Source organism: Mesocricetus auratus, unplaced genomic scaffold (genome assembly GCF_017639785.1).
Source record: "Mesocricetus auratus isolate SY011 unplaced genomic scaffold, BCM_Maur_2.0 Super-Scaffold_100022, whole genome shotgun sequence".
NCBI lineage: Eukaryota > Metazoa > Chordata > Mammalia > Rodentia > Cricetidae > Mesocricetus > Mesocricetus auratus.
This window is the reverse complement of record NW_024429203.1, coordinates 10,618,300-10,646,039: the sequence shown is the minus strand read 5'-3', so window position 1 is coordinate 10,646,039 and position 27,740 is coordinate 10,618,300. Positions and strand designations below refer to the sequence as shown.

Here is a 27,740-nt window from a genome sequence, read left to right as displayed (position 1 = left end):
CCACCATAATTACATTGTGACATTGGGTGGCTTGGAGACAGCCCTCGGAAAAGCCTCATGTCAGCTGAGACTTCAAGGGTATTGGAGATGTTTAGAAGTGACAACACAGTTAGACTTCCTGTCTTTCTCTGGGGCAGTGGTACCTTTTATTTTCCAAGGATAATTGCATCATGGAGGACAGGTAAAAGCAAGAGGGTGGTAGCTGTGGGGTCCTAGCATGGAAATTGGGCAGCCGAAGCCGTGAAGGAGGATAATGATGTTTCCATAAGCTTACTTTCCTTGCCTGTTGGGAATATGGAAAACTTCAGAAGGCCATGATGCCAGCTGGAGGGCTTAATAAAGTCTGATAGTGGCGATGATGATAATGATGATGATGATGATAGCAGGCAATATCTCTATTATTAGTAGAAACCATTTTTCAATATTTATTTATTTAATGTACTTTGAGGTTTTGCCTGCATGTATGCTTATATGAGAGTGTCAGATCACCTGGAACTGGAGTACGGACAGTTGTGAGCTGCCATGTGGGTGCTGGGAATTGAACCCAGGTCCTTTGGAAGAGCAGCCCATGCTCTTAACCCCCGGGCCATCTCTCCAGCCCCCTAGTAGAGACTGTTTTAAGAAACAATTTGTATGTGTTCCAAACACTATTGTGCTCTTTGGAAGTATTCGTTATTTAATCTTCATGACTATTGGAGCTAAGGTATCATCCTTACCCTCTCCCCTATTTTAACAGTGGGGAAATGGAAGCTTAGGAAAATACTGTCATGTACCCAAGACCGTAGCTGGTATCTGAAGAAGGATTTGTGATTCTTGTCTCTGTCTCCATCTCTGTCTCTTTTTGTGTGTCTGTCTGCCTGTCTCCTCCCTGTTATATATGTAAAGGGTTCTACATCATCAAATTTTCATCTATCTATATCTATTTATCTATGTGTCATCACACCGACCCCATGTCCTTATCCTTACGCTACACTACCTTTTGCAGACCTCAGTCAAATAGACATAAATAGCAGATGTAGAAGTGTCTTCAGAGACCAGGGCTTTCCAATGTGGTGCTCTGACAAAGCACCTCTTACCTAGATTGGCCCCTGCTTACTTGACAGACAAGGAAACTCAGAGTCTGAGAATCAGGTCAGTAATATTAGCAGGGTGGATTCTGAGTTCTCCTAACTTCTACTTGCCTGTGCTTTATAACACCGTATCCCTCTGCCTTAATGTCCTCATTAGAAACCCCTGGCAAAAGTGACTGGATGGAATTGTCTTCCCAAAAGGACAGGGACAAGTATGAAATAAGATACTGCACATAAAACTTTTGGTGTAGTGCTTGGTTCTAGCAAGTGTGCAACACATGCTAGTGCCTTTGTACATGTCCACACAGTCAGGTTCCATGCTCAGGGGTGAGCTCTTTCGAAAGGCTGTGACTGGGGAAGAGAGATTGGAAGCTCTTCGGGGTGGGGAAGGTTTCCTCTCCCTGGACTTGCCGTGTTGATTGACAGGCAGCAAGACCTTGTTCAAAGCTATCGTAGTGAAAGTAAAATGTGGTTGGACGTCTTGTGGCCCACCATCAGAACTGTCGGGTGTAGGGAAGGGACTGCTTGCTCTAAATAAATGACTTTTCATTGCCGAGTCGCTCTTTAATTATAGGCCTTCTTTGAACACTCAAACACAAGGCCTTTGTAAACTGTAACTCCCTCTTCCACACGTTCCTCCCATATGCCTACTTTCCCTTTCATTTATAGAGTATAAACACCCATCTCTTACTCATTCACATAATGAATTTCAGATCCTTTGTCTCAGTTAAGGAGGGGCCTCAGTAGAATTATGGGCATCTGTCAGTCTTCCCATTCCAAAGCCCCAGTGGACTCCCCTAAGGTTCTTTATGGGGAGAAGATAATGGGCAAAAAGTGCTCTTCATTGATGGACCTGACCCAGCTTTCTCTTTCCTTTGACAACGGAACTGTTTACTTGAGCAGCACTGCTGTAACACAAATCCCCAACCTTTTCTCACCACCTCCTTTACCCTTAAAACTGTCACACTCTCCCTCTACTGGTCTCTTCCCAATGCAATCCAGAGCATTTTGTTTCGTGAAAGACTTTCTGCTTATCAAGAGAGACTCCTTGTTGGAGGAAAAAAAAAAAAAGAGATTCTGCCCAGATTTGCATATTTTATTTTACGTACAAGGAGTGTTTTGCCTGCATGCATCCTTTTGCCAGAAGATGTTGGGATGCATGAGATCCCCTTGCACTGGAGTTATTGATGACAGCGAGTCATTATGTGGGTGCTAGGAACTGAACCTCGGTCCTCTGCAAGAACAGGTGCTCTTAACCACTGAGCCATGTCTCCTGTCCCAGGTTATGCAAAGACATGAGAATTCTGAAGTCTAGTGGCACACACAGGTCCCCAGGTTTATCTCTAAGTGGGATAGGAAGTTTGCAGCATGGCTGTGTTTCCCCCAGATCTCCCACTCCAGTATCCTGCAGGACACTTGGACAAGGATCAAGTGACATACAGAAGATGCGTAGCGCACGTTTTCTATGCCCACCAGTCCCCCATCGCTCCATAGTGGAAGACAGCGGGAGTTTGCTTGTCCATCCCCTTCAGGCACTATGATTCTGGTAAATGTCTGCTAAGGGCTGGCATTAGCTGTACCTCCACCATGTCCGATTTTGAGCGCCCATTGCTCTGTACCTGTATGGGGAGATGGAGACACTAAGTGCCAGACCTTTTGTATTCCCACCTTCTCCTGTTCGCTTCTCTGGGAACTCTGGGCTGTGGGGGAAGGGTTGAAGGTCTCAGTGGCTCAAGATAGAGATAACAAATTGGATAATTAGGAAGTGATGGGGTTTTGAGAATTTATCATCTTAGTTTTAAAATACAATTTATTTAATTGTAAGTTTATATAATTTAATTTTAAATAATGGCTGCATTTGATAGTGGCCTGGCAGAATTCCTGAAAAATCTGGCAGCCTGTCTGGACCCATACAACACAGCACTAACCCCACAGGGCAGCCCGTGGGCCTGGGTGGCTCTGGGTTCAAGAATGTCTGGCTCTGTTTCTTGGAGGTTGCTCTCCCAACTCTCAGAAGTAGAGAGGGGCCGGCCTCCTTGGTTTGAAGTCTTTTAGGAAACTTGGTGGTTCAGAAGCAGCGGTGAGGGCTTTTGCAACTGGAGAACAGAGGTGGGTCTGGGAAAGGGGGTCAGTACTGTTTGGTTCCTGACTCTGGACCCCAGTTGCCTTGGTAAGACTTAGGGAGCTCACAGATGCTCATCCAGGCAGTAGTGACTGATGCATTGGGGTACCGAGGACAAAACTCGAATAGATTCCAGCATTGGTTTCTTAGGTCAGCCCACGCCTCCTGCCTCAGCATAACGCCACTCCCTCCCTGCCAAGTGGCTCTTGTTCTGGAGGCGGGACCGAGTTCTCCGGTGGCCCCTGGAGGCTCCAGGCTGCGAGCTCTGGGAGGCTGGGAGGGGAGTGAGGGGAGGGGCGCTGACTGGGCAGTCCAAAGAGGAGGGGGCATTTAATAGGCTCGCCCTGCGCCTGGTTTGCTGCACCGCGAGTGGCTGCGGTTAGCGAAGCAGCCTGCTACCTCGCGCCACTTCCCCACGACAAAATTTCGCCTGTGCACTTGACAGCGATCGTACTAAAGCTCCCAGAGCGCGTTTTGCTTAGGGAGGAACAGGTAGGAGGCGCGGGCTGCCTTGTGCACGCTTGCTACTCAGGGAGGAGTCTCCCTGACTTGGTTGGCTGTCCTTTCTGGTAGCTGCCCGTTGTCCCGGGCGTTGGTTTGTGGGCTATAAGCAGACAGTGCCTGCCGTGGGAGCCGGGCTAAGTCCCATTCCAGTGCGCGGCTGTGCGCGGCCCGGCGCCATGCTTCTGCTGGGAGTCTCAATCCTGGCTCTCGCCTGGCGACTTGCTGGCAGCTCCGAGCCAGAGTGGGAGGTGGTCGTTCCCATCCGACAGGACCCGGACATCAATGGCCGCCACTACTACAGGAGGGGTACGGAGGACTCCGGGGATCAGGGTCTCATTTTTCAGATCACAGCTTTCCAGCAGGACTTTTACCTACACCTGACGCCGGATGCCCAGTTCCTGGCTCCCGCCTTCGCTACTGAGTATCTAGGTGTCCCCCTCCAGAGGCTCACGGGCAGCTCTCTAGACCTGCGACGCTGCTTCTATTCCGGGTACGTGAACGCGGAGCCAGACTCCTTTGCTGCTGTGAGCCTGTGCGGGGGTCTCCGCGGAGCCTTCGGCTACCGAGGCGCTGAGTATGTCATTAGACCTCTGCCCAACGCCAGCGCGCCGGCGGCGCAGCGTCACAGCCAGGGCGCACACCTTCTCCAGCGCCGGGGTGCTCCAGTAGGGCCTTCCGGAGACCTCACCTCTCGCTGTGGGGTGGCCTCAGGCTGGAACCCCGGGATCCTGAGGGCCCTGGACCCTTACAAGCCACGGCGGACGGGCGTGGGAGAGACCCACAGCCGGCGCAGGTCCGGGCGCGCCAAGCGCTTCGTGTCTATCCCACGGTACGTGGAGACACTGGTGGTGGCGGACGAGTCAATGGTCAAGTTTCACGGCGCGGACTTGGAACATTATCTGCTGACGCTGTTGGCTACGGCGGCGCGACTTTACCGCCACCCCAGCATCCTCAACCCCATCAACATCGTTGTGGTCAAGGTGTTACTCCTAGGAGACCGTGACACTGGGCCCAAGGTCACAGGCAACGCAGCCCTGACTCTGCGTAACTTCTGTGCCTGGCAGAAAAAGCTGAACAAAGTGAGCGACAAGCACCCTGAGTACTGGGACACAGCCATCCTCTTCACCAGACAGGTGAGTTGATCTGTCACCTTTTAGGACTCAACCCCATTTTCTTAGGGTCATTGCGTTTAGCTCTCCAAAGTCCTTTTGTGTCACTCAATGCTTCCTTGAAATTGGTTTCTTCCGAATTCTAGCGTTGGAAGTTCTAATTAGAGCCCTCTCCTAAGCTCAGCAGAGCTCCACCTCACGTGCTTCTGGGAGGTTGGAGGAGAGCCTGCTTCTTCCGAAGGTGTTGTCCTGATGCGGCCAATCAGCGCCTTCGGGATCAGGCGCTGAGGGGCTGGAACCCGGGAAGTTGCCGCCCCTGAGCTGCAGTTTGTCTTCACGGCCGATAGGAGGCGCTATGAGGATGGTGTTGCAGATGGTGGGAATGGGAACCGCCTCTCCTAGGTGGGTGGCCAAATTTTCTCTGACATCTCCTAGCAGGCTTACTTTTGCGGGGTGTAGTACTGGAAGGTGATTCAAGTTCAGTGCCTGCTCCATTTCTAGTGGACAACACGTCCTTGGTTCTCTGTCCTGGGTCTGGGAATCCTGGATTGAGATGGAGGGGATCACTGCGATAGTTTGTGGGTTGCTGAGAAAGGCCAGATTTAAGCGTATACTCCGTGGCTGCTTCTCCCTGCATCCTTCTCTGTTGGGCCTCGTCCAGTGGCTTCCATACCATTCTGAGCATGCAGTCTAGTAAGGCCACCTGTTTGGAACTATTTCACTTGGAGTCTCACTTAGAACTGAGCTCGGGAAGCTTCCAGTTTTCTCCGACCCTTGTTAGTAGACGATGCCCCGTTTGCCCAGCTGCAGTCTAAGCAGCAGAGCAGACAAGACCGCTCGTGTTCCAGTCCTAAGACGCTCCCTTGAGGGCAGGGCTCCCGTTCAGCCCTTGCCGTTGCAAGGTGGTGGTGTGAGCCTAGTCAAGAGCATTTGGACACTCCAGCTGCAGGGCTGGAAAGACACTGAATTGGGGCTAGAGAGATGGACCCAGATGGGTGAAGACAGCCTTGTCTTCCTCATGTCTTTACCAACCTTCTATCTCAAGAAGCTATCAACCGGTAGACATTTAGAGCCCGAAGGGTGGACTCAAAGGTTGGGCGCCACCTGGATTCCTGACATTCCTTAGACACTGGAGGAAAAGAGTCATCCGAGGACCCCACTTTCTGTGCTTTTGGGGGCCGTGACTTGAATCCCGGCAGTGCTCTTGTTTTTTCATTATCATAACCACAACGCTACGGCCACATACATGGTTCTTGGTTACCTCCCAACCGCTAACTCTCCTTGTTTCTAAATGGCCACTTAGAGTTGGTCTGGCGCCCGCGAGCTGGAGCCGGAGTCTTCCACAGTAACCCATTTGGCACAGCCAGTCCCTTCCTGCGATGGAACTTCCTCCTTTCCCAGTCTCTTCTCCTCCCACCACCTGGTTTCTCTAGGGAGGTCTTTGGCCTGAGCCTTGTTTCTTTGTGTTAGCTCATTCTTCCAACTGAGGTTTGTTGAGCGGCAGCAGCCCAGCCCGACAAGCCCTGCTTGAGCCATGGGGAAACTGCAGAAGAAGCTTCAACTTCTGCACCCAGAGCAGATCTGCAGGCAGATTTCTGGGAGAAAAAGCAAAGGCCAAGAACAGGATCTCTTAATGGGCAAAGCAGCTGTTGTCCCATCTGCTACCTGAGATGCCCCTGCGGAGGTTGCTCCCTCGCTCTAGAATAACAGACCTCAGTCCAGTTGTCAAGGCTGAGTTTTGGAACCAGCCCCGAGAAGAAGAGCCCCCGCCGGGAGAGTAGGCCATGCCATCGGAAGGAGATGGTCTTTTTGAAGAAGCAATCAAACAGCATGGAGCTTCTGTTTCTCAGTGGTGTGCTAGACACCCAGGGGGCCTTGTCATCTGTGTATAATGGGTACAAGCTGCATGACCACTTGGGTCAGAAACGGTGATGTGAAGGATGTGCCTGTTAGAACTGTTTTTCTCTCAGGCATTTAGAGGGCAAAACCAGAGAGCAGGCAGTCTGTGTTGGCAGGCCGGTCATCAAGGTATGTGTGTCATGCTTGTACAAACAGCTCCTCCCCCACCTCCTTGTCAGCACAGATTTTGGGGCCTGCTGGACTCTCAGAGTTAGAGACTACTCATTCCTGAGTCGCCCCCACCCCTAGTCTCCCCGGGGAAGGTACAGTATTGGATGAGAACACGGACAAACAGCTGTTCTTTCTAGAGCAAGACAAATGTGATCTCCAGGAACCTTAGCTGTCCGGAAGACAGAATACATTGATCATACAACAAGTGTTTTGACAATTGGAAGAGATTCTGTAAAGATTCAGAATAAGTTCATGGACAAAGAGTGCACATCTGATTTTGCAAAGCAGCCAGCCTCCAGGCTCATAACAGCAGGGTGAGGTCAGCCCAGGAGAGGAGTGAGGAGCTGCCGAGGATCAGAGCCAGAGTCATTCCCACTTATTTCTATGAGGAGCACAACATCTCTGGCTCCTCATTGCACCAGCCGCAGATGCCAGGTACTTAGTGCTGTGACTCGGTAAACCCCCGGTTTCCTGAGTCCTCCTTGATTTTAGGTTCAGTGCCTCTGTTGTTACAGTAATCCTTCGTGGTAAAATGACTTTTGCTCGTTCGATCACACATCCTCTTGGTACTACTTGAGCATCTGTGACTTCCACGTGCTATTCTGGCTGGAGCTGTACATATGAGTAAGGTGTGGGCCCACCCCCCACCCCGGAGAATGATCAGTGTGGCAAAGAGCTCTCTCTCTCTCTCTCTCTCTCTCTCTCTCTCTCTCTCTCTCTCTCTCTCTCTGTGTGTGTGTGAGTCTCTCTCTCTCTCTTTCTGTGTGTGTGTGTGTGTGTGTGTGGAGAGATGTCTGTGCCTGTGCTGTAGGTGACCTTCACTCCTTCCACCGTCTGTTTCACTATTTGTGACATTTCCTCTCTTGACATGACTTCATTTTCATTTTTACGACTTGCCGTTTATGCTTTCCTCCTGCTTTCACCCGTTTTGTTTTTCTTTGCTTAGAGTCATTTCACGGAATTCTCCTTCCAGTCTTTAACCTTTTGTTTCTTCCTCTTTTGCCATTATCCAGGGGAACTCAACTGTCTTTCTTTTCTTTTCTTTTTCTTTTTTTATTCATACTCTGAACTTTCTGCTTTCCCAACCCCAAAGTTTGGCACTGATTTTTTTTGGTTTTGGTTTTGAGCAGTACCAAGTTGTGTGTGTGTGTGTGTGTGTGTGTGTGTGTGTTTGCCGGCCTAAATGAGTGTAGGTGCCCATGGAGGTCAGACAGGTAAGATTTCCCCTAGAGCTAGAGTTGAAGGTGGTTTTTGAGCTGTTTGACCTGGGAGCTGGGAACTGAACTCAGATCTTCCACAAAAGCAGTATTTGCTCTTAACTGTTAAGCCATCTTTCCAGGGTCTGTGTGGGAGCATAGGATGGGTGTTTTCTACATTGTGCAAAGCAGACTCTTTCAGGGAACAGAGCCTAATGTTTTCTATAAATCAAATACTTGCAGCGGGGTATGCATTTAGTGTTCAGATTAAAAGCTATGAATAGCAATATGATGATTTGTGGGTTATATCCTCCTCTCAGCATGGTAAGAAGGAATTTTTATTTCATCAGGCTTTGTTTTGAAGTTAGACTTTGGAAGATATTAAGAGAGAGGGGACATTTGAAGATTTGGTGTTGTCATTTCTTGGTCTCAACATGGCAGTGCACCACTGCTTTTGAAGTGAGCAAAGGGAGGTAGGGAAAAAGGAATGGTGGAATATAGTTGTTGTGTGTTTTATGGAATGACAACTCACCTTGTTCTTTCCTACTCAAATAAGTAAGCCTAACATTAATGCAGAAAGATGGGGTGATGGTAGAGAGAATCCTTCCTTCTGTGTGGCATCTTCTTATGCATCACCGGCTAGTTTGAGAGCATGGGCTCATGGGATCTTACTGCCTCAGCTTTAGCCTGCCCTTATTCCTTCCTCTGTCTTCCCATCTATCCCTCCCTCCCTTCCTTCCTGTCTCCTATCTGTCCTTTCCTTCTCTACTTTCTTCCCCTCTTCTTTTTGAAATATTTTTACTATACAGCTCAGGTTGGCCTTAAAGCTTCTGCTCTTCCTGCCTTAAACCACCAAAGTGACGGCTTCCTTTCACCCACCCTCTTATTAAAGAAATAAAAACCCAATTCATTCATTTTATTTTATGTGTATAAGATATTTGACTGCATGTGCATTACATGTGTGCCTGGTGCCCTCGTAGGCCAGAAGAAGGCTCTGGAGCCCCTAAAACTGGAATTGTGGATGGTTGTGAGCCACCACGTGGGTGCTGGGAATGGAACGTAGGTCATATGCAACAGCAATAAGCAAAAGCAATAACCACCGAACCGTTACTACAGCTGCATTCCTTACGTGTAATCACTGGGTTAGTTAACAAAGATGATCTCTCCTACCTTAGCGATTCCTCTGAACTTCACCGGGGTTGTTTCCTTTCCTCCACACTTCAACACTCTTCCCACTGTGCCTGGACTCCTTGACTAGAACACATGGGGCAATGGGAGGAATAATCGGCTTGGCGTCAAGCGGAGCTGCGCTTGCATCTCAGCACTGAACTTCCCGTCAATGGACTGTGAGCCAGCTACTTGAACTCCACCATCCTCATCTTTAGAAGGCATAGCATCACATTCAGCGCGTGCGGCCCTTTGAGGATGAGCTGCCTCATCATCTAGCCTAGGCCCCCAATGGTGGCAGCTGCCGTTTCATTATTTTAGCAGTTGCTTTGGCTATGTTTCTTGTTCTTAAGTAAGTCTATACAGGTCCCTTGCCAGCATGTAAATTTGGAGTAGCCTTGATTTAAAGCCTTTTGTACCATTGCCCTTGCAAGTATATCACACTTGCCTGATTAATACTCTTGTGTTTGTGTGAGGATTGTGGGTACCAGCACTTGCCGATCCCTTTTAGGCAGGCATCACATCCTGTCTTTGTAGCCCTGCACAGGCCATGTATCTGGTGGTTCATCAAATGCATGGAAGGAAGGCTTGGGGGAGAGTGCGGGCTGCCTGAAGCTGTTGGGTGTTTGGGTACTTTGCTTCTGCCTGGGGACCATTAATCCAGCTTTCGGGCTGTCAGGCTGCAGTGTTGATTTCTTCTGGCATTTCTTCTTGGCTCTCTGCCGCCAGGCTTTGCCCTTGAGGAAGGTGGGGCCCCATCGCGGAGCATGTTAATCCACCTTGGAGTCAGTAGACAGGGACGGGGTCAGTGTGTCAGTGCAGGTGTGGGGCGAGGAGCCAGCAGCTTGCTCAACCAGCATGGCCTCAGCAGATGCTGCTGTTAGCACTTAATCTAGCCAGTTCCCTCTCCCTGGGATTCTCCTCACCTATGGTCACCAGCACTGTCTTGATCTGGTGGCTGGGGGGTGGGGAAGATTGCTTCCCTCTTGAGTATCTTCTGCACCTTCATTCTTGGAGTAGATGCCCCCCAGAAGCAATAAGGACTCTTGCTAGAACTCAACCCAGGGGCTACACTCCCTACCTTTCAGCCTCTATTCTGCCTCACTTGAGGCTCTGCGCAACCCTGTAAAACAGAGTTTAGCAATGGCATATCTTCCGAAGGGGCATTCATTGAGTAATCCAAGCAGAGCTCTTGTTGCAGTGTCTGGGACGCTGTGGCCACTCAGTAGCTGTCATCATATAGTTGACAAGTACACTCTCCTGAAGTGCTAGGTTCTAGAGAGGTTCAGCATTCCTACAAGTGTTGGCTTCTGTTCTTCCTCAATGAGGCAATTCCTGTCCTTTGGACTATTCTAGTCCCTTGTGGCAATAGGATTTGCTACTTCTGGAAGGATTTATATGATGGTGATACCATATTTGTTAATGGGAATAGTCCACCTTCCCGGCTTCACTGCCTGCCTTCTTTTCTTAGTTGCAAGAGCTCTGAATTTCTAGATTTCACTCCTGGAAAAGCAAAGTCATCATTAGAAATTGTAAACAAATGGATTTTGTGACAGACAAAATATATGGTGATACAAGGCACAGCTTCATGTGGGAAACAAGACAGGGGCCCAGCTAATGCTTTCTGTTGGTGATCGTGGTATCCTTCCCAGTAGGATACAATTTGGAACCAAGAACACTGTTGGGCTGGCCTGAATGTCAAAAGCTATGAATTCAAGACCCTTAGTTTCGCTTAATAAATAGTACATGGCCTTGGGTGTGCAACCTCAGCTCGTCTGAAAAGTTCTCTGATGGTTCTGGACACTGGAATGTGGTTCTTACAATGAACCCTGGCTCAGAACTTGTTTACATAAGAACACATAGATTTTTTTCCTGCCAAATAAAAAAATATTAATGTGCTGCTTGGATTTTGTGGTTCCCCTTCCCCTTTCCCCTGTGCTGCTGGGAAATAGTGTCTCAGTACCTGCGTATGCAGCAGAGGAGGTGAGGAAGAGGTTCACAAGGGATGGGGGATTTGGGCAGCAGTCATGTGTGGGGAGCAACATTGGTAAAAAGGTCTCTGGTCACTACAGCGTGCCAGCCTTGTTTACGTAAAGCTCCAGACCTGGCTAGGAAAAGTTAGGAAAGCAGAGTCCAGGAGGATCCGGTTCTTGGCTGAGATGACTCTTGGATCCTCTGGAGATGCAACCATGATTGTAAGAGAAATGGCAACTTGTCAGAAATAGTGAATCAGGTAGCAACTGGGCTGAAAGATGCCTGCGTCTTCCCAACAGAAAGAAACAGGGCAGCGTCTATATTTTAGAGACCGGTGCCTGAGCTAGAGAGATTAAAGCAAATTCAAGTGGCTCTGAGTTCATTCACGAAAGGTGGAGACATCCCGTACCATAAATGAGGTGCAGCTGGGCCCTGTGCAAATGCCTGTGCCTGTTCAAAGCTCCAAATCTCATTCGTCATTTGCTTCCTTGATTGGGTGAAGGGGGAAAGGACTTCTGACCCTGGCAGCTCCTCTTCCCATCCTGCAGATGCTGGTGACTGGGGCCCTCTGTCCCCTGCTCTGCTCTTCCACACAGGGACTTAGCTGGCTTTCCTTGCTCGCTTTGTTTAATCCATGAAGCTGAGGTTTCTCGATGGAGAGAACAGGTTGCTCCTGCTCAGGAAGGGCCTACAGCTGCTTGCCTGCAGGAGGGAGGAGCTACTCTCTAAAGAGGAAAGGTGCCTTGCTACAGAGACCTCCCTGCTGTAGAATCTGCTACAAGGGAAGTTAGGCTCCCATGTCAGCCCTTCCTCTGGTTGGGTCACTTCAGAGGGGCAGAGGAGCCTGCGTTTCTCTGTGAGTTGTATGCTCAGCATGCATCAGTAGATTAGAGGCCCCCTTACCATGCATTCTGTTCGTAAAGCAGGTCATGCTGTGTGTTCCTACAATAACCAACAGGGCCAGGCAGGGCTGAGCACTTAGGATTGGAGAAGGAAGGAGAAGAGGTTCAAGTCATGGGGTGGTTTAAGTTCTAGCTGAGAACTGAGCCCTTAAGGAAAAGAGGCAGTTGGCCAAAGACACACAGTCACTTAGCAGTGGGACCTAGATCTCTTGGTTCTCATTCCTGTGTCTCTTGCTTGAGGTCAGCCTGAGTGTGTGGGTGGCCTGGAAGTCACAGAATGTGCTTGCCCTCCTAGAGGCTGTAGGTTTCAACTGTAGGGCTGAGATCTCAGGATTACCACCTCCAGTAATTAGGGTCTGTGCTTTAGTGTGCACAGACATGGTGCTTTGGCCAAACCCCTTGTCTTAAGGGGTTAAGTTATATATCAAGGAACACACAAACTACTATGTATTTCCTCCACATCTTCCACTTTACCTCCTGTCCAAAGCTTGTCTGTGATCTTTTGAGAGGGGTTATTTATTAGTTTTTTAGGGCTCTAGGGAGAAACCTTCTGGGAGATGAAGTCTTTGAAAAGGGAAGGGTACCGGGAAAGGAAAGGAAAGGAAAGGAAAGGAAAGGAAGGGAATTTGAGGTCACTTGTGAAGTTCCTTGAAGTGGCATACCATTCACACAGGCAGTAAAACAAAGGCATAGATCCTGTCACTGACTCTGGCACCTGGGGTTCAGTCTGGTCACCTTCATGGTTTTCTCTGGCTAGAAAAACTGTTAACTCATTAGGTGTGATTATCACCTGACCGTGGGAAGACAAGTTTGACTGCTCAGGTGGTAAACTTCTGAGTGTTTTGGATTAAGTTTTTGCTGATTCTCTCTGTACTATGACCACTTTCCTCTCATGCCTTCTGGCCCCACTAACCCTGTCGCTTCCCACTGCCCCCAGATCAGCATATGCATACACACACACACACACACACACACACACACACACACACACAGACACAGACACAGACACGAACACACACAGAAATACAGACACACACAGACACAGACACACACACACACAGTGACAGGACTGAAAGAGACATATGAAGGGAACAAAACTGAGTAGAGCTCTGTGTGTGTCTTCACCTTGACCTCTTGGTTTTCACAGGAGGACACAGCAGCTTACTTCAAGTGTTGCTGAGCCATTGGCTACGACATCCAAATCCCCAATCATACAGACCCTTAGATTGTGACTCTTTTGTGTGACTTGAGTCTCCCCAGGTGTCAGCTTCTTTGTTTGTGGGAGGGGATAACTAGTCATTACTTCAGTGGACTGTAGTGAGGCTTAGATAGGTCATTTATGTGAAATTTGTGCACGGTGCTGGCTCTTAGTGAACCATGGCCATGATTAGTTATGACCACCAGCCTTAGTTTCTACTTTTTGCAAATAGATGTGATTATATATCTGCCTCCTAAGACTGTTGTGAGGACCAAATCTCCATATGTTTTAAAGACAATGACAGAAAGAAGAGTATGTTGGTGTGACCTTCTGAGAGGAACAAATTGTACATGAGTGTTGTCCCATTTCCAACTTCTGGGTTCTCAAGGTTTCTAGATGCATTCGGGGTCTATAATACTGAATGAAGCTTTTGAGATTTCCATCCATGGAGTTCCATTGTTCATTTTAGCATCCCCTGGAAATACTTCCTAATACAGCCTAGCTTCTGCACCACCAGGCTTCTAGATAAAAAAGAGGGCCCCCTCACTTAGGTGATGATCTCTATCTTTTTATCCCTAGCAGCCTTCAGCCCGTGTTCCCCTTGAGCTTTGGTAGCTCATTAAGCTGTGTGTAGACAGTGGCTCAGGTCCACCCCTCTCTGCTTCCTGTCAGCTCACGGAAGCCAAGTCTCTGCCTGGGGTAGATCCTTGGCTGGCCAGCCTATGGCTGGGAATCCGAACTTAATTCATAGTTGTCCAAGAGGCGGTCACTCAACAAAGACAGGGACTGCTGAGAGCTGCCTGTGGATGGGGAACACGGCTGCCTTCAGCCCCCACGTATCTCAGAGAGCTGTGATCAGAACCCCACCCTGCTGTGGGAGTCATTATTTTTCTGACCTTCTCTATATAAAGCTGTGGCCCTTGTAGTCTAATTTTGTACCTCCTAATTTCCTCCCACAGCACTTCCCTGCATAGGGTACCGTCTTCTCAGCGGGCCACAGAGCTTTCTTCTTGGGGCCACTTCCTTCAGCCTGGGCTGATTCCATGAATAGCCCTGTGAGCCTTTAGCAAGATCTGACTGAAAGATGCTGGGGTTGGATGGCAGTTGCAAGGCCCATAGGATGCCCTTTATTTTCTTCAGGTCCCTTCTGTTAGCATCTCTAACTTTAGTCTGGCTTTGCTTCTCCTCCACCTGGCAGGACCTATGCGGGGCTACCACCTGTGACACCCTGGGCATGGCTGACGTGGGCACCATGTGCGATCCCAAGAGAAGCTGCTCGGTCATCGAGGATGATGGGCTTCCATCAGCCTTCACCACTGCCCACGAGCTGGGTAAGGCTGGACTCGAGGGAAGGTGACCTCTGGGGTTGACCTGGATTTGTGCTGGGTGCTTCGATGGGAGAGGAAACATTTATATTTGAATTCTCATGTTTTGGAGCTGTAGGAATCCTTTCCTGGGGCCAGCATCTGCCTTGGCATTGGCTTTAATTTTTCTGATTGCTGTAGCCCAGTTGACACTTGGGTACTTTGGGGAGAATACCTTAAAGGCAAGGTGACACCCTGCTGTTCTTACCTGGCTCACAGCCTGATGGAGAAGATGGGAGACACAAGCTTGTACCCTGCGAGACACAAGTTAGTCCCTAGGACATCTATAAAGAAGACAATGGATAGGTGCCAGTAACCAGCTTGAGAACCATCACGGGGTTTTCTTGCTTCTTCCTCTTGCAGCCCCTATTGCCTGTGCTCAGTCCTTTGCTGCTGGCTCCTGACTCCTTCTGTTTCATCCCACAGGCCATGTATTCAACATGCCTCATGACAACGTGAAGGTGTGCGAGGAGGTGTTTGGGAAGCTCAGAGCCAACCACATGATGTCTCCGACACTCATCCAGATTGATCGTGCCAACCCCTGGTCAGCCTGCAGCGCTGCTATTATCACTGACTTCCTGGACAGCGGGCATGGTAAGCCAGGAGACAAAGAGGAGCAGGGATGGATGGGAAGGCCTTCACTGCTGTCCTCGGTGGCGGTGTTTACCTCCTCTTTAGATGTCCTCTGTACCCGAAAATTGACAAAGAATTCTGACCTGGGTCTATTCTAGTTGCTCCTTGCTTTTCTTTCTCTCTACCATGTAAATTCTAGGTCAGCCAGGCTTCACTTTCAACAGCTTGTCCTAACAAGTGTCCTTGAATCTGTGCAGGTGACTGCCTCCTGGACCAGCCCAGCAAGCCTATCTCCCTGCCTGAGGACCTGCCTGGCACGAGCTACAGTTTGAGTCAGCAGTGCGAACTGGCCTTCGGGGTGGGCTCTAAGCCCTGTCCCTATATGCAGTACTGTACGAAACTGTGGTGCACTGGCAAGGCCAAGGGGCAGATGGTGTGCCAGACCCGCCACTTCCCCTGGGCAGATGGCACCAGCTGTGGTGAGAGCAAGTTCTGCCTCAAGGGAGCCTGCGTGGAGAGACATAACCCAAACAAGTACCGGGTGAGTTCTCATGTCAGAGAATGCTGGGAGAGGGATGGGCCTGGGCCTCCACTGCCTTGGTCTTCTTTGATGGAAGCTGCAGGTCTCACTATGATTGTGTCACATTGCATTACAGTGCCTCCATTTCTGTCTGTGGTCTCTTCTCCTCGTGTGTGTGTGTGTGTGTGTGTGTGTGTGTGTGTGTGTGTGTTCGTGTGATGCAAGTACACATGTTTATGCTTTTCCAAGTGCATTTGCCAGAGATTTATGTCAGGTTGTTTTCTTCAATTGATTTTCCACTTTATCTATCTGTCTGTCTGTCTGTCTATCTAGGGTCCTCATTGAATCTAGAACTTTCTAGTGAACCCATGGGTTATACCTATCTCTTCTCTGTAACACTGAGGTCACAGGCACCCATTACACCTAACTTTTATGTGGGTGCTGCAGGTATGAACTTAGGTCTCATGCTTTCATAGCAAGCATTTTATCTACTGAGCCACCTCCCCAGTCCTCTGGGTTTTTTTTTTTGACACTAAGACTAGAGAAACACTACTGTAAGCCAGTCTCTGCATGCATGAGATAAAGCCTGTGGCAGGACTGGGGACTCTCAGTTCCAAGCCCTGGGCTTTCTTGTGTAGGGAGGCTCTGGGATAGAACTGAAGGTCTTACCATGAGTCCTAGCTCTCTGGCTCTGTCTTTCTTCCCTCATCATCTACTTCCAAATCCAGGGAGGTGGAATCACTCAGATGAACCGGGTGTAGGGATGAAATGAAGCAAAACCCTGGGCATCCTGAGTTCAGCTACAGTTGTGCTTTTTTTAATTAGCTGAGACATAATTGAACAAAATTTTACTCCAGATAAACAAGATTATCAATTAAGCTGGACCAAAGGGAACCAAAATATTTTCTGAGTGTAATTCAGAATTTATATTCTTTAGGTCTCATGTTAGGAAACAAAGAAATCTGCACTTTCCCAGGCAGGAACAAGGAGTCCATCCTTAACCCTAGAGATGACTGCCCTTTGTTTACCCTTGTCCATAGCTGGGAGAGGATGCAGTACAGAGTTTCAAAGAAACAACCTTACAAAACAGTCATTTATCAAGAATCCAACCCATCCATTGTCTGGAAATGAATGTGGTACAGAATTAGTTTCTTAAAATCTTTTTTTTGTGACTGAGAATATGTATTTAACTAAACCTTTAACTACTTACTAGGTCAAATCCATAGAGTTCAGGGGTTAAGGAAACCTTTGTGATGAGAAAGCAAAATATAACACTGGCTGTCAGAGACCACAGTCTAGTGTGAGTTGTCATCAGGGTGCAAGACAGAGGTGTGCACTCTGTGTCAGGAAAGATGGGCCCAGTGCATCGTGGGAGAACTGAGGGTGAGAGATTAAGAGCAATTGGAGGCCACTGAGGAAACTTTGAGGAGGAGGACAGCTTTGAGGAGCAGCAGGATATCAACGGGTAGAGGGGGCAAGGCCGAAGTGGGCCTTGTGAAACATGGTGGCAGCAGGCTGCTTGCTATGCCTTTAGGCAGGTAGCTTGGGTGCCAGGTTGTATTTGGCTTAATGGTCAAGCTGATGAGCTCAGACTAGAAGGTTCTGAGGACTGGTGTGTCATGACTAGCTTCTTCTCTCCAGAAGAGTAGTGCAGAGGATACTGGACATAGGCAGCATTGCCAGGATACACAGTCTTTCCACCATAATCTCAACCTCTTTTCTGTGAGATGAAACCTGTCCCTTCATGGGGGACAGTACTTTGACCAGTCAAAGCCCAATGGCATATCCTATAAATGACTGCAGCCTTGAGGAAGTCCTTTGTCTTTCCTATTCATAGCTTCTGTCCAACCATAATGTCCCATCTTCACACTTATTCCCATGTAGGTTTTGAATTCCAGAAACCCTTCAGTCTGGACCCATAGTTGCTCATACAGCTATCAGTCTCTGTCTCCTTCTCATGCCCCCACTTCTTCCCTGTTGCGCTGAGAGACGGCAGCCCATTGTTAGAAATCCCCCCAACCCCTCATCTCTCCGTGTCACAGTCTCATAGGTGGGTCACCACCTTGGTTCAGTCCAGTTCACTATGTGTGCCTGCAGAGGTGAATGTGGCTGGAGTAAAATGTGCAACTGTGCTCCCTGGTCTCAGCTTAGATAAAAAACCTGGAAGCTCAAAGGGGCCGATAATGCATGTGGGGGACAGGGATCAACCTGGGGTGTCATTCCTCCTGTACACTACATAAGCTGTGTGCCACTGGGCCACGTCTCCAGCTCTGAACTACCTCTATGTTTAAGTGAATCTTGGCAAGTCCATTTGGACACCTGATAAACATTTTAAACACGGCAGTCATAAAACCAGGCTCCTCACCACATCCCCCAAACCTGCTTTGGCAACCGCACCTTCCACTTGTTTATGCCAAAACCCATTTGCTCATATACTTAGCATCTGATATCGCAGCAATTCCCATTGACCCTGTGTTCAAAACTGACCCAGAACCTCATTTCTCACTGCTTCCTTGCTGTCAAACTGTTCCAGGCCACATTCCCTCTTCCCTGGAATTTGGCAGTTTCTCCACATCTGCTCTCTACATTTCTGGTCTTACAGACTGTCATGAATAGAGCAGCCAGTGGGATCCTTTTAAAACAGGAGTTAGCTATACCACTTTGCTGCTGGCACCCTACAGGGCCTCCCTACTCAGCTTGGAAGGAGACAGCTTAGTCTCTGCCTCCACGGCATACTTCTGACTTCCTGCCCACTCTTCTGTGATGACACTCGACCCTCCATGCATCCTTTCTTGGCCACATCTCTTGCTTCCCTGCTTGGAATGCTCTTCCCATAGAACCTATCTGGCTCATACCCATAGTTCTTTGAGGCAGGAGCATGTCTGAGAACCTAGAAGCCTCTTACACAGAGCAGTCTACCTCACAAAGGCTCCTGTTAGCACTGCCGCCTCCCACTTTTAACCTCATCAGATACACACAAAGTCCAGCTCATTTTTATTGTCTGTCTTTCCTCTCACTGGGCTGTAGTGGCTTCCATAGCAGGGACTTGCTGCATCGAGTGCCAGGAATACAGTAGGAGGTCAGGAAATGTTTAGTGAATGAATGGATGATTGGCAGGTGCACAATTAAAGTTTTTGTACACATTGGTGGAAAAATTCTATCAAATAGATTTTGTCTACGGTTGTGGATACTGAAGAGAAGGTGTGGTACGAAGGCCCGGGCACAGCCACTCCTTTAGATGGTCACTGCTTACTCTAGAGAGCACCGTAGTGAGGGGCTACCCACGTGTGGGAGACTACCTCTGAAGGCTCCAGAGAAGCTCAGATCAGGGAAGAGCAGAGACAGAGATGACTCTCAGAACACGAAGGAAGGGATGTTAACAGTTCATGCACGTAGTTCCTGCGTAGGACCATGTAGTCTGGCCACTTTATGGATGCTCTCTGAGTGACAGCTGTAATCCCAGCTCTCTATGCCCAGCTGACACTTGTTCTGGGAGTGTCATTCTACTGTCATCCTACACATAACACAATGAAGATTATAATCCTCTGCCCTGTAAAACAAATGAACAAATGACAAACTCACTGTGTAATTTATCCCAAAGCTGGACAGTGGCTTAGGGTTGCTTCATTCTCTCTAACACAAGTTCTCTCGGCACAAATGTCAGCATTGCTGGTACATGTGTTGCCTTGAATTTTCTCAAAGGCAGTCCTGATGGAGATCAAAATCATTCTGGTTTGGTAGAAAGTCAGAATGACAGAACATTTACACATCAAAATGTTGCAGCACCCATGGAAACTTTGTGCGTTGACTTCTGTTGGTTGCCCTTGCCCAAGGTTTGGAGACAGCTGTAGATACACTAACTTCATGCAGGGAAGACGTTGAAATCCTTCATGGAGGCAGGCCAGGGGCTTTCATACATGCCCCCCAATTTGAATCTTCCAATCAGTCCCAGATCTGAGTGCTTCTGGCCTCATTTCGTGAAACCTGAGGAGGTTTGTCTACCACCTAAGCCCACTCCTGTGGGGCAGGCAGAGGCAGTCATAACACTCAGTTGGTGGACTCACTTTACAACCTAAGATGCCTCTTCCCAGAAGTCTCATTTCTAACTGGGAACAGTTGGTGTTTGCTGATGAGTCAGTTTAAGTATAGGGTGGGTCTTGAACATACAGATTGTTTGCTTATCATTTTTTTTAAACCTCATGATTCAAAGTGAACTTCATTCTAGCGAGGTGGGCTGGGAACTGATAGGTTTTAACAGGAGCTTCTGTAGGTGAGGGGCTGGGTGTGGCACCTGGGCCTGCTGGAGTATAACTTGCTATAAATTGCTCGTCTGCACAGGTGGACGGCTCTTGGGCCAAGTGGGAGCCTTATGGCTCCTGCTCTCGCACCTGCGGTGGGGGCGTGCAGCTGGCCCGGAGGCAATGCAGCAACCCCACCCCTGCCAACGGTGGAAAGTACTGCGAGGGAGTGAGAGTGAAATACCGATCTTGCAACCTGGAGCCCTGCCCCAGCTCAGGTGAGACACAGGACAGCAGAAGCCGGGGCCTATGTGCCTGGAGGTCACTCTTGGTCACACATCTTGCAATCTAGATCTCAGTTCCCAGGAAAGAGCCTGAGATGAGCAAAGTGCAGACTCCCCTTGGCATCGTTCCTTCAGCTGCTCAGCTTTGGCGAGGGTGCTTCCTTCTCGCTGCTTACAAGGGAGGCTGACTGGCACAAGGGATGGGCCTCTAGAAGCTTTCATAGTTTATTACAGGCCTATCTTTTAAGCAGGAATCCAGGGGCCATGGACTTTGTGGGAAAGATTTACATTTTAATTTCCAGTGATGCTTCTGGCTAAAACTTAGTCTCTCTTCAAATTGGAAATTTAGTGCTTTATTTTGTTTGAGACAGGGTCTTATTGTGTATCTCTGGCTGGTCTGGAATTCACAAAGATCAGCCTAAAGAGATCTGAGGTTAAAGGCATGCACCACCATACCCAGCTCAGCACTTTCAAATTTGCCTTTCCATCTAAAATTCAGTATTTCCTTCACTTGGGCAACAAAGAACAATAGCGGTGTAAATACCTGTGACTTTTAAAATATTCAGTTGAAACTGAATATTTTTACATGGTACTTCAATTGTTGAAGAATTTTCAAAATGCCATTATGTTCATCCTAACCTCAAAATTACAACAGTCATTTGAGGCATCGTTGAGTACTGTTTTTCTTAATGCATTACAAAAAGCACATACATCAGACGTATGTTTCACAGTATATGGATAGTTGCTCATCAATAGAATTGGTATTCTTGTAAATGATGTGATTTATGTAATGCATTTAACAATGTAACAAGAAGAGATTTAATAGGCTGCTGAAGGGTTTCATCATCCAAAAAATGTTTGGACACCCATTATAGAGAGAATTTGAGACTAGATACTGGAGAAGGTGACACATTGCTTATGGGGTGTCTTATTGTGTATTGTATCTTTTGGTTCCAGGCTGCTTTAATATTTTAAGATAGGGATGACTGTCACATGGCAGAGGGGCTTTTGAAGCTGGGCACCTCTGGTAGAGATGCTGTCTTTTGTTTCTTCCTTTGGCTCCTCTTTTAGCATCCTTTATGTGCTTTCTTCCTGTCTAGCCTCTGGCAAGAGCTTCCGGGAGGAGCAATGTGAAGCTTTCAATGGTTACAATCATAGCACCAACCGGCTCACCTTAGCTGTAGCGTGGGTACCCAAGTACTCAGGTGTATCACCACGTGACAAATGCAAGCTCATCTGCCGAGCCAATGGCACTGGCTACTTCTATGTGCTAGCACCCAAGGTGAGTGTGCAGGGACAGGGGGGCAGAGTCTAGTCTTCACAGGAGCACCTCACTGAACTGCCTCTCTCTTCTTTCTCTGGGGACACCGCAGGTGGTAGATGGCACCCTGTGTACTCCTGACTCCACCTCCGTCTGTGTCCAAGGCAAGTGCATCAAGGCAGGTTGTGATGGGAACCTGGGCTCCAAGAAGAAGTTTGACAAATGCGGCGTGTGTGGTGGAGACAATAAGAGCTGCAAGAGGGTCACAGGACTTTTCACCAAGCCTATGTAAGTTCTGGACCCTGTTGGGTGCAGGCAAGGGGAGTAAGAGTGATGCTGGTGGAGGTGAAATTAGGCATTGAAAGCTTGGGTTAGGGTGGAGTGAACGTTAGAATGGGCATATCAATACTGTTGAGGATACTCATATTCTTTTTGGACTGATAATCCCTCTATGTATCCACCCATGTATTTACACACCCATTCATTCAGCCAGCAAACAAAGACGAATGTGTGAAGACACACTCCAACAGAAGATGAGATTCAGGGGGATGGAAATGCTGTTAGGATCCATCTAGCATTCTAGAGCTGGACTGTGCTGGCTAGTTTTATGTCAGCTTAACTCAAGTTAGAGTTATCAGAGAGGAGGGAGCCTCAGCCGAGAAATTGCCTTCTTAAGATCAGGCTGTAGGCAAGCCTCTAGGACATTTTCTTAATCAACGATTGATAGGGAGCCCAGCCCATGGTGAATGATGCCACACCTGGGCTGCTTCTAAGAAAGCAAGTTGAACAAGCCGGTAAGCAGCACTCCTCCATGACCCTCTGCATCAGGTCCTGCCTCCAGGTTCCTGCTCCACTTGAGTTCCTGTTGAGACTTCCTTCAGTGATGAACAGTGATGTAGACGCCTAGGCCAAGCCCCTGGTCTCCCTGAGCTGCTTTTGCTCAGGGTGTTTCATCACAGCAATAGTAACCTAACTAAGAAAAGGACAGAGGTGTTTTCCCATCTTGGTTCTCTGATTTCTGCATGACCTTGGACAATGATTTACTCTTCAAACTTCTAGACACCCATTTGTAGATGAATTTCATATTCAGGCTCATGAAGAGTAAGGAACTTAATTTTAAAAAGGTAGCACAGTGCCTGGTGTGCACTAAATGCTTAACACATTCATGAGGGAAAAGAGGTAACATTGTTACAGCCACCATGCTCTTGTGGGACTTGAGATCCTGGTCCTGGGGATTGAGAAGAGAATGAGTGGAATCTCCACTTCCAGGGAAATGTATCCCATAACTAGCAGCTTTTAGTCTAAACTCTAGTGTCTGCAGCTCAGCAGCTTTATGAGACTTACCACACTGTCCTTCAGAAGTCCCAACCTATGTTCTAGAAGAAACAGGGTGAACAGAGTACCAGAGATCTCAGTTGGGTGTATGGTTAGCCTAAAAACTCATGGGTCCAAATGCTGAAGATAGTCAACTTCCTGGAGTTGACTATCCCCCTCTGGACATTACAACCTCTGTTGAGCCCCTAGGGGTGATGCACCAGGAAGTTCCTCAGCTCCAATTCTTGAGCTCAGTTGTTGCTGATGCAGAATTTTGAAGATGCCTTTCTGAAGGATATGCAGCAGGGTGGTTCCACGAAGGGTCGGAGGAACTGGATGGAGCCTGAGAAAGCATCTATCTTAACTCACCCTGTGTGGATGAGGATGAGGATGAGGTCTGGAGGACCCAGAGCAACTAGCTGACTTAAAGGGGACTGGTTTCTGAGTCAAGGCCTAGTCACTCACCTTGACTCCAAGGTCATTACTCTGATTTCACCTAGTAACAACCTTGGACTTGAGCACTGTACACTTACATCCTCTCTGTGCTCCTCCAAATAGTTGATGCCCATTGAGTCCTCTGTGTCAGGTGCTTTGTGATTTAGGTTCTGTGGCCTTCTTTACCCTGGGATAGTTCCATGGTATGTGTGCTTGTGAGCTCTATTTTTCTTTTCTTTCTTTGTTTATTGTTTAAATTTCATTTTACATTTCAACCACAGTTCACCCTCCCACCCCTCCTCCTGCACCCCTCTTACCGCCCTCCCAATCCATCCCCAATTCACTCCTCCCATAGGGTAAGGCCTCCCATGGGGAGCCAACAAAGCCTGGAACATTAAGTTAAGGCAGGACCAGCATGGCATTCCACAATAGGGAGTGGGCTATGAGTTCTATTTTCATGGGTGAGGAAACAGACTTAGAGATGCTGAGACTATCCACGATCCATAGAAACACAAGGGGGAGTGGTTCGTTTTAAGCCACGAACTTATGTTGGGTTCACCCAAAACACAAATTTACTGAAGGACAAAAAGATCACCAGGTCCCACAGCCTTAGGCTTTCAGTTTTCTGACTCCTTGAGCCTTGGATGGTGGTGGTTAAGCAGCCTTACTCTCTACCTCCATTTTTGTGATGTATCCCAAACCCACAACCAGTTACTACCTTGAAGGGGATAAAGGGTATTAACTCAAGCATCTGTATAATGTACAATCTCTTTACTCTAGGCACGGCTACAATTTTGTAGTGGCCATCCCTGCGGGCGCCTCCAACATTGATATCCGCCAGCGTGGCTACAAGGGGCTCATTGGGGATGACAACTACCTGGCGTTGAAGAATAGCCAAGGCAAATATCTGCTCAATGGACACTTCGTGGTGTCAGCTGTAGAACGTGACCTGGTGGTAAAGGGCAGTCTGCTACGGTACAGTGGCACTGGCACTGCGGTAGAGAGCCTACAGGCTTCTCGACCCATCCTGGAGCCACTGACTGTGGAGGTCCTGTCTGTGGGTAAGATGACGCCACCCCGGGTGCGCTACTCTTTCTATCTGCCCAAAGAGCCTCGGGAGGACAAGTCTTCTCGCCCCAAGGACCCTCGGGGTTCCCCAGTGCTGCGCAACAGTGTTCTCAGCCTTTCCAACCAAGTGGAGCAGCCAGACAACAGGCCTCCTGCACGTTGGGTGGCAGGCAGCTGGGGGCCTTGCTCGGTGAGCTGTGGTAGTGGCCTACAGAAGCGAGCAGTGGACTGCCAGGGCTCCCCGGGGCAGCGAGGAGCCTCTGCTTGTGATGAAACCCATCGACCAGTGGAGAAACGAGCCTGTGGGGAACCCTGCCCAACCTGGGAGTTCGGCAACTGGTCACCCTGTTCTAAGAGCTGTGGCCGTGGATTTAAGAGGCGTCCGCTCAAGTGTGTGGGCCATGGAGGCAGGCTGCTGGCTCGGGACCAGTGTGACCTACGCCGCAAGCCACAGGAATTGGACTTCTGTGTCTTGAGACCCTGCTGAGGGGACTGTCTTTTCCACTCCTTTATTCTCCACCCGCTGTTGGGCTGGTACTGCGGTCAGCTGGAGCAGAGGATGGTGACCAGTGGCTTGTGTCACAGTGTCACATCCAGAACAAGGACCATGGGTCTGGGCGAGAGGTTCCTTCCTCGGACTGGGCAGGGGGGAGCTAACTAATGCAGTCTACCTCATGCCCTGCTCCTCGGGGCCCAGTTGTGGGGAGAGGCTTCAACAGATGGGTGCTGGGCAGAAGGTGCTGAAGCCCAGCTTCCGAGGAACCTGGAAGTTGGGTGCCTTCCAGGCAGAACTTCAGGGACCTTGGCCCCCCTAATGGAGGCCACAGGCTGCTGGAAGAGCCATGACCTGCAGCTTGGCACCCTCAGGTGATCCCAGAGCTCTGAGCTATCCCTGAACAAGGCAGGGCTCTCACGGTGCTTTCAGCCCTTTTTTCTTTTGGACTGATGTAGACCTAACTAAAATTGTTCAGGGGTTCCTAGAAGCCAAAGGGACAATGAGATCGGGTTCATTTGGGTACACCTTCCCTTTTTGGATTTGTACAGGGAGTTCCATGTTTGCCCTCCATCTTGGCACTCCTTGTAAGACCAGCACCTTGTAATGTGGATGGCCGGGCATTAGATGAGCGGGAGGGAGCACTCATGTGGCCCCTGATGCTTTGTGGGCAACCAGAGAAACTACAGGGACCTCTTCTTGGTCAAGAGAGCAACTATTGCAAACAGATGCTGCCACTTAAAAGGGAGATGGTTTGGTGGCTGAAGCAGGGAGCACAAGAGATCTAGAAGGTTCTTCTTTCACTGGGGTGAGGATGGGCAGGTTGTTGAGCTGTGGGATCTGACTTTAGGGATGTCACTCTGGGAAGGGGAAAAGGAGTTCAGATGCTTGTGTCATCTTGAGACGAATGTGCACCTGACTGACGGTGAAGACACTGCATGGCCCAGGGAGCTTGCATGGTGACTATAGCCGGTACCCACCACCAGGGCAGCCGGAGTGCCTGGGAAGGTGAGATAACGAACACCCATCTGCTAGCAAGCCAGCCTTCTTCCCTGGAGGCTCCTGCCGTCTCCTGTGGGCACGCCACATTACATCTCCAAGCCTTCACCTTTCTTGTAGGTAAATGGGGTTCATGGGTTGCTACCTCAGATCATGCTCTCTAGGACAGAAGTAACCTGGTGCTTCCACCATACTAAGTCATTATCATTGCAGCTGGGTCTGCCCAGCCATAGAGAGGAGTATGTGCATGGCTTCCTATTTCCCACAGCCTGGCTATCTGCTGGGACTCTAAATATGAAGACAGAGTGAGGTGTCTTTTTCTTCAGGCTCCTTGGAAACACTAAGAAATCCATGCCCTAACCTAGGGACACTTGGAAGCCACCAGCAGAACTACTGGAGACCCATCTATCATTCTTATAGACTTGTCAGGGAAATAGAAATCCAGGTGTTTCTTATAGCAGGGTATTTCTTGAAGACCCAGAAGCTCCAGTGTATAATAGGGCATCTTCAAAGAATAGGCAATGTGTCTAAGACCTCAGTGAGGACTTGATGGAGACAAGAACAAAACCCTTGTCTTCACTGCAGGGGAGGAGGGCCTGTGTCAGTTCATTTACATGTTCCCTAGTAGTCAAAATCCACATGCTGGCCAGTGGCCAATTTAGCCTCTAGGGCAGTGGTTCTCAACCTGTAGGTTGCAACCTCTTTGATGGTGGAGTGACCTTTTCTGATATGTGACAGAGATCATATATCAGATATCCTGCATATCAGATATTTCCATTACAATTCAAAACAGTAGTAAGATAACAGCTATGAAGTAGCAATGAAAATAACTTTATGGCTGGGGGTCACAGCGCCAGGAACTGTATTAAGGGGTCACGGCATTAGGAAGGTTGAGAAGCACTGCTCTAGGGTGTTATTCTAACTCTGGTCTATCTCTAGTCTAGAGACATCGGACAGAGCTTCTACCCTCAGAGACTGGGCTACAGTCACCACTGAAGGACAGCGTGAGGGGGAAGCAACCAGTATGTCAGGGTTGTATTGACAAAAGGACCCCAGGGCCTGAGGCTGAAGGGGAGCCTTGCTAGCTGATGACAGCATGATGCCCTGTGCTTGGTGCATTCTATCCCTACGAGGAGAACGGGTGCTGGGCTGTCCAGAAAGGGTTAGGGGTAGAGGCGGAGGGAAGTGAGGCGCCCTCATCAAGGTGACTGGCCTCTAACGGAGCAGTATTGCTGTCAGCTATTTTCCACACCATTTCAAGGAGGGATGGCCACTCTTCTTCCCGACACATGCCAGGTGTCCACATTCTTTTCTGTCACAATAGTGTTTTTTTTAAATTTCTTCTTTTTAAAAGAAGTATGACGAAGACAACTTGGGAAGTTTGTCTTGGCTTTGAACATTTTCTGTTAAATCGTGCTGAGCAGAGATGAGGTCACCGCACAGGTTTCTTGTAATGGAATAAAAAGTAAAGTGATGTCCAGTGCCTACAGAGAAGAACATTCTTGGAGGTGGGGAGACTCCAGGAACTTCTTCACTGGGATGTGGACCAGAAAGACTTTGGGTTCGAGATCCCTTACCCTCTTTTGCCTATTGTGTGCACTGATTGGAGGATTTAGATCCAAACACCCTCTTCTCGACCTCATCATGTTGGGGAAGGGGCTGGAAGGAGTTCACCTTGGAAGTCAGCTCCCGGAGACTCTAGACACTGTTGTTGGTAGAGTCCCTTCCCCTTTGGGCTTGCTTCTTTTGCATTTTGTGTACTGCAGGAGGATGAGAGGGTCTGGGGACTGGCTGAGTGTGTATACTGTGTATACATGGGGGCTGGCTGCTGAGGTGACAGCAGCCTACTCCTAATAAAGATGGATGTATTTAAAACTTG

The 27,740-nt window shown here is 48.8% G+C and overlaps 1 protein-coding gene across 2 annotated transcripts; it reads left to right on the top strand.

Annotated features, from left to right (window-relative positions):
* The first annotated feature begins 3,517 nt into the window (after positions 1 to 3,517).
* On the top strand, positions 3,518 to 27,740 carry Adamts15 (ADAM metallopeptidase with thrombospondin type 1 motif 15). Of its 2 annotated transcripts, none has more exons than XM_005084452.4 (8): positions 3,518 to 4,829; positions 14,511 to 14,643; positions 15,103 to 15,270; positions 15,507 to 15,790; positions 20,108 to 20,285; positions 21,392 to 21,573; positions 21,665 to 21,840; positions 24,082 to 27,740. In XM_005084452.4, exons 1-8 carry the CDS (start codon positions 3,873 to 3,875, stop codon positions 24,854 to 24,856), a joined length of 2,853 nt encoding a protein of 950 aa, XP_005084509.1. In that variant the 5' UTR covers positions 3,518 to 3,872; the 3' UTR covers positions 24,857 to 27,740. The 2 variants fall into 2 exon arrangements, with proteins under 2 accessions (XP_005084509.1, XP_040585945.1); XM_040730011.1 differs by lacking the exon at positions 3,518 to 4,829 and adding an exon at positions 5,958 to 7,310.